Here is a 6,982-nt window from a genome sequence, read left to right as displayed (position 1 = left end):
TGGAGTCCTTTCTACAACCTCCCCTAGAATGTCCGCTTGGAATATTAAGTGGCCGGGACAGAGTCCCAGTTAACTGAGTCCCTGAATATGGGACCTAGATTATCTTTAGGATAGCGATCTTAATGGTTTTACAACTTTAAAACCTTGTAGACTGCTAAAGGATCAAAGTAGTGACTTTTTAAAAGTCCATTTAAACTTTAAGTGAGTGTTTAATCTCTCATCAGGAAGATAAAGCCCGCAAAGGTGGAGCTGGGCTCTAAATCTAAAGACCGACCTTGAATTTCACTTGGTGGGCAGGTGAGCTTCTAGCCGGTGGGTGGGGGTTTCTTTCCCACACTAGGCATGACCCACCTTTCATTGAAGTGGAATCCCAGAGCCTCACAGGCACCACGGCTGCCTCGGCCCCTTCTGAAAGAGGACTGTTTCAGGGCAGGTTGCTTTTCAGAGCTGCGAGGGGTGGCTTTTGGTGGGGAAGTCACAGAGGGTGTGTCTGGAAATGGCAGTAGCCTGGCTTACATGGGGTAGTCTTTGCTCTTTAAATGTGACTTAAAGGCGATTTCCCTCACGTGTGGAAACTGCGCGCTTCCTTTTAGCTGGCAGGATCTGGAGGGTTGTCCTGGGAAAACTTGATTCATGCTGAAATCCCTTAGTCTGCGTAGGAGGAAGGGTTGATCCAACTCTTTGTCCTTGCCCTCCCTTCTCTGAATGTCTCCTCCCTTTTGCATCTCTACCTTACTGACCTTTTCTTTGTTTTTGCTGCTGATAACATTTCCCCTCGTTTTCTCACCATGCCTTCTTTTTTTATGCGGATCTGAGAATGGCGAGTGCCCAGAGTGGGCCCAGTGAGGGCTTGGTACTTGTGAGGCGGGCTGCTTCAGGCTGAGTCTGGCTCATTGGGGGCCCCCCAGGGCCATGTAATTATTGCTGAGCCCTGGTGTGCCTGCGGCTGCAGGCCATTTGGGTCCCTCCTCTTGCTTCAACATCATCAAAGCCCAGATCTGTGGACTTCTTCCCTGAGGGGGATCCCCAGTCCCTCTGTGGTGTGGTGGGAGGGGAGGGGGGTAACCAGCAGTGGTTGTGGCCGATGCCAGTCAAGGTCACAGACACCTGTGTGTTCTCTCCTCCCTCCCCTGCCACAAGCATTGGAGATTGTGTGAGCCTGGTGTCGCTGTGACCTGGTTACAGTGGTAACTAAGCATTGGGGAGATGGGGGGTGGGTAGGGGGGAAATAGACTCATCAGATACTCTGGTGCCAATGTGGCTTCTCCTTCCCTTCCTGCTGAGATGTTAAGAGTTTGGTAGAGTGAACGTCCTTGAGATGGATCCTGGCTTGTGGCAAGAGCTAATTCAGGACACCTGTTAGGGCGTGCAGGATACCTAGCCCCTGCAGGGCCCTTCCTGGGCCTTCCCTCACCCCACGGGTCAGGTAGCTGTGCCCCTGGGAAGCTGGTGCCTCTCCAGAGCTGCCCACAGCGGTCTGCATTTCAGGGTAGCCTTGTTTTGGGGTTCTGGGGCATTTCCTTGCTGGGGAGGGGCCCACCAGGTCACTGGAAGGGCACAAGGAAGACTTGTAGGGACAAGGAGTTTTCAGACCTCTACTCTTGAAGAATAGGAATTGCCCCAAAGTCCTGGAATGCCCTACTGCAGGTCACTGAAGCTCACTTAGTGAACCCCAAAGAGGAGTGAATAAGCCACTGGCTTATTCAGCCTCTCTTTTTACAGTGCTTCCAAAGGATCTTGAATTCACATTCAGAACCGTATTTGGCATCTTCTCTCTCCAAATGAGATCCTGCCTAGGGCCCTTCATGGATGACTGGCACCAGCATTTCAACGCCTAGTATCATGAGCCAGAAATCTGGAGGACACCCTGTTGTACCTCCCTTTCTCTAAGCATCCATATCGAATCCACCTCCAGGTTCTGAAAAATCTCTCCGGTGCCGCACTGGAGTCCTGCCACGTCCTGCCATGTCCCCTGCCACTATGCTAGTCAAGTCACCCTCTGCTGACGCCTGAACTCCTATGGTGGTGGCCGAATTAGTCCATCCATATCTGCTCTGGCCCACCTCCACTGCTTTCTCCATCCTCCATTCCAGGGCATTTTTTTCTTTTTTAATGTAAATGTGATTGACCTACAATGTCCTCTGTTAGTTTCTGGTGTACATCTTGATTCTATTTGGTGGTTAGCTTCACTAAGAGCCACTTGGCTGCTTCCTGTGGCTCTTGGGACAGCTCTTCGTGTGGCCCAAAAGGCCTTGCACAGCCGTCTTGTCTCCCTGCTAACTCCGTCCCATGTTGTCCTCTACCATATCCTGATTCTGGTCCTATTCCACCAGTCACTGTTCTGTCCTCCGATGCGTCCTCTCATTCTGTCCTGCCGCAGGGCCCTTGCACATGCTGTTTGCACTGCCTGGAATGTTTTGCTTATTACTCTCTTTACCCTCTGTCCCTCCCATGGGACTGGTACTCCATGAGGGCAAAGGCCAAGGATGTGGAGTAACCCAGATGGAGTTGGCTGCTCTTTGGGGGCCAAACAAGTTGCCAAAATCCTGGCTTCAGCTTAGAGGCAGAGCCCTGAGTTTTAGGATGGAGAATTCCTTCTCACGTGGGCTCTGCAGAGAGAGGCTGGCCCAGAGGAAGCCCAGGTACCGTTTGTGTGTTAGAGTATTGTCTAAGGCTGGCCCTCCTGGCGTCCGTCCTCTGAGATCCTTTCTCTTCTGTTTCAGAGCTGCACTAGGTAAGGGTACAAATTTTTCGGTCTCCCCCAGTGCAAATGATTGCAGTTTATGGGACTGCTCTGGAGATACGTCAGCACAAAAAAGCTTACTCAGACCAGGGTTTCCTCCTAGCTTAGCCATCTTGACAATGCTCCTGTCCTAGGTTTGTGGGTTGGTGTGGCCCCGGGGTTGTGCTCTGACTCGCCTCATTACCTCCACCTTGGCCTGTGAGGCTGTGGTGGGGGCTTTGTGCTCCATCTTCACACAGTTGAAGATCACAGGAGGGTCTGCTAACATCCTTTTTCAGTCATAAAGCTGGACTCCCAAGTGAACTATTCCCCACCCCACCCCCCCCGCCCCTGGTTACACCTCTATGCCCCAAGCTGAGAGGAAGTACGATTCAGGGGCGGCAGCTTGGAAGAAGCAGGCAGCAGACGTGATCTCTATAACCCAGATGCCAGACAGCATGTCCCACACCCACGACTCCCTGCCTCTGGCCCTGCTGGGAGAAACCTGCCACACAGCTGCGAAGTTAGCTCTACTGATCTGTTAGCCACATGGAGGATTCCGAAATGATCGTTTTCATATTTTCTAGACCTGGGTGGAAAGCCTACCGAACTACTGAAAAAGACCCTTCAGCGTGTGCCTTTAGGATTGCCCTGGACTCTCGGCTGAGTTGTTTGTGGTTGTTACCTGCCCCAGAGATGCTGGAGGCCTTTGAGCCATGTGTTTAAATAATTCCTTTATTAAGGCCTCCTAATCACATGGTAATAGCTCGCTTCACTTTTTAATTGAACCAGCAGAGCACACACACAGTTAACGGAGGGACATTTTTGTCATTCTTCGGCCTGTGTTTATTTGTAAAACTTCATGTTAGGGAAGTGTTATCTGCAAGTGGTTCTGTGTGCGCTGGGGTGTGAGTCCGCAGGTATGTGGCTTGTTCAAGGCTTGTCCTGCCCACACGACAGTTAAAGCCAGAGGGTGAACACTAGGGCAAAGCTGGGAGTTGTGTGGAAGGAGCCCCTCAGCTCCTCCTCCCCTGGTCACCTGTTGGCTTTGCATAACCTTGTAAATGAGCGCAGGCCCTGGGCCTAGAACAACAGGGGCGTGGGTGGGTAAGAACCACAGATGTTGCGAGTAGGTCCTAATACGGGCTCTCCGAGGTGGCCTCGAGTCTGACAAGGTGGTGAAGGGTTGGTGCCAGCAGGTTTAAGAAAACAAAACCCCAGATCAGGCTGTGGTGTGACTTCGTGCCTTGCTTCCTTTTCACGTCCCTCCCCTGGACTCCTGGCACGTGGTACCTGGCTGTTCTCTCAGACTAGATGATAAGTGACCTCAGGGCAGGACCACTTCTTGCTCCTCGTGAGAGCTGGCTGCCCGAGCTCTGGGCGTGTTCATTTCCAATAGGCACCTTTTAAGGAGCATGACTTAGCTCAGAAAAACCCCCAAGCTATCTGTCTCTAAACTGGGGTGTGTCCCTTTCCCCCTCTGCCTTCTGGGCAAAGGTGAAAGGTGAGATGCTTCAAGTCCGTGTCACAAGGGCCAGCTGCTGACAAGGTGGCAAAGTTTATCATTTTTTAAAAACCTAACTCTACCCCTTGGCTTCTAGTGAAGAGTTTGGAAGGTAGACCAATTCTTTCTAAATCAAGATCCGAGACTCTAAAACCAGAAGAGCAGGCTTGCTAACCTTTACCTGGAATCAGGTGCTTTCTATAATATGTAAAGAGCTTTTGCAAATGCCCAGCACTGCAATAGAACACTTGGCAAAGGAGAGAAACAGGTCACAGTTCGCAGGAACAGCTGCAGATGGCTTGGTAACCACGTGGAAGGGTGCTCACCATCCCTTAATTAAATGCTAATTAAAGTAAGAGCTACTTCTTTACCTATCAGGCGGAGATCAGAAAGTTGGATAATCTATACTGTGTTGGCATCGCTGTTGGGAAACCCAGTTTCCCGTGCAGGTGGAACGACAGGCTGATGGGGCTTCATTCGTGGTAGTTTGTGGTTGGCTGGATGGACGCGGATTGGGTGCACTTCCGTTTCTAGAAGGTCTCTTACTGCTAGAACCACACACACGGGCTCATGGGTTCAAGGATGTTCGTTATAGCTTGGCTGAATTGTAAAATGTCAAAATAACCTAAATGCACCTTTGTCAGGAACTAGGTGAATGTATTTCACTGTATTCCCAGACAGGGAAATACTATGCACCCATTAACAAGGGTAAATAAATGTGAAGGCAGTTGCCTCTGGGGAGCGGGACAGACTTTGCACTTTTCTGCCCTTTTGAATACTGTTCGCATTTTGTACCCTGTGCCTTTGTTTTCGTTGTTGTGAAATAGGCAAAATGGTCAGGGGAGAGGCTCTGATTGTTGATGCAGTCAATGCTTTTTAATTTTTATTTATTTTTTGCCTCTAGAGCCTGACAGCATTATTGAGAAGGCTTCCCACTCGGGCATGATAAACCCCAGTAGGCAGTGGCAAACGCTGAAGCAGAACACAGGGGTTGCCCACTTTGAGTATCAGATCCGCGTCACCTGTGATGACTATTACTACGGCTTTGGCTGCAATAAGTTCTGCCGACCCCGAGATGACTTCTTTGGACACTATGCCTGCGACCTGAATGGCAACAAAACGTGCATGGAGGGCTGGATGGGCCCAGAGTGTAACAGAGGTGCGTGGGCCTGTCATAACCTGCGTGGGTTATTACCAGCTCTGAGGGGCTGTCGCCGTTGGGGGTCAGGTTCTGTCCCCACCCAGCCAAGTGGCTGTCTCAGGTGGGGGGATGGGGAGATGTTTGGGCTGTTCTTCTAGGCCTGAGGCACAAAGATGCTGTTGGTGTCCCCCCCCACCCCACCCCCCGTGTTGGCTGCTAACAGCTCACAGCTGTTCCTTCTCTAGAGCATTGGCCTTGGCCAAACAGGCACTCCATGCCTCTTCCCTCCAGCTCACAGTCTGTGAATGACTGGATGGAGGTGCAAAGGCCAGGCACCCCACCCCCGGCCAACCTTCTTGCACTCCATGCTACAGTTCACGCTCCAGGGCTTCCTCTGGGATCAAGTGGAAGTCAGACTCCAGCTGAGACCCCCTGCTCAGCTCCTTCCCCTGCCCCATCTGCTGCCTTCAGCCCCCTTCTCCTATACCCAGATCCTTGTCTCAGGCTCTGCTTCTAAGGAACCTGACCCAAAACAGATGCCAAATGGGACAGGGTTAGCTCTGTGCCTGAACTTGTGATCCTGTAGGAAATGACGCCCCTGAGCTCCATGTGGCCTGTGGCGAGCTTTCATGGGGCATCTCGGGGGCCATGGCATTGAGGGGGAAGGGCTGAGTGGTGAACCTGAGCTTTCAGACTCGTGTAGAGTTGGGCCCATCACAGCAGTGTAAGCTTGCAGATGTGCTCTCCGTTGTCCCAGCCCTTCTACTGGGATTCAGGGACTTAACTGCATAGTCACAGATGTTCACAGCATCATCTGTGGTTTGTACCTTTACAAAGCTTCTAATTCTTAGTAAATGGGTAATTCTCATTGACCAGAGTAGGCCCTCCAAACATGACTGTACTCTGCTTATTTCACCTAATTTGGTAAATTCTTTCAGGATGCACTCAAATTAAAAAGGGAGTTTTTGAATTGTGACTGAAGGGCAGGACAAAGAGGAATTTGCAGGTCTCCTGAGCTTTTCTACTAGAGTTTTAAAAGGATGGCATTTCTGGGATCCAAATGAAAGCATTGGCAAACGTACTTAAAGTAGTTGGTATTCTAAAAATCAGGAACAATTACTTAAAAACCATGTTTAGTATTTTTTACCATCTGTTCAAATTTTTTTTTTTAAATAAAGGAAGCAGAATTGCTTTGCGAGGATACTTTGCAAAAGTACCACCCGACCTGGCCTCTGGATTTAGCCTGCCAAATGAAGTCAGCCTGGTTGGCTTTGTTAGTCCCATGGGATTTTTGAACCATCAGACGTTTTTAGGGGGTGGGGGTGTGGGGGTTAAGGAGGCTGGGACTCCTCTGAATGTGCCCCTCATGGGACAGAGCGGTTGAAATGAGGAGGGATCACAGCTTCTGTTCTTTTGGAGAGGGTGGGAATTGACAGGGAGCAGGATAGCTATTGTTGAGAGAGACTGGATGAAGACCGCCCTCCCCCCCCCGCCCGCCTCCTCCCATCGACTTGCCTGCATTTTGTCCCTGAGTAGTATCATGTTTTGAAGATCTGCTAGCATGGCCTTGAAATTTAAAGCTGGATTTGCTGTTTGGGCACCTCCCATCTTCCTC

At 50.6% G+C, this 6,982-nt stretch overlaps 1 protein-coding gene across 1 annotated transcript in view; it reads left to right on the top strand.

The window, feature by feature from the left end:
* Positions 1–6,982, top strand: part of JAG1 (jagged canonical Notch ligand 1) — a 35,078-nt gene that overhangs the window by 10,180 nt on the left and 17,916 nt on the right. The window contains 1 exon segment of the mRNA XM_081833240.1: positions 5,131–5,385. Coding sequence (XP_081689366.1) covers positions 5,131–5,385 — 255 coding nt within the window.

The sequence above is a fragment of the Leptonychotes weddellii genome, chromosome 10 (genome assembly GCF_054177405.1).
Source record: "Leptonychotes weddellii isolate Sample4059 chromosome 10, ASM5417740v2, whole genome shotgun sequence".
NCBI lineage: Eukaryota > Metazoa > Chordata > Mammalia > Carnivora > Phocidae > Leptonychotes > Leptonychotes weddellii.
Note: the sequence above shows the minus strand (reverse complement) of the source record. Positions and strands in the feature narration are given on the sequence as shown.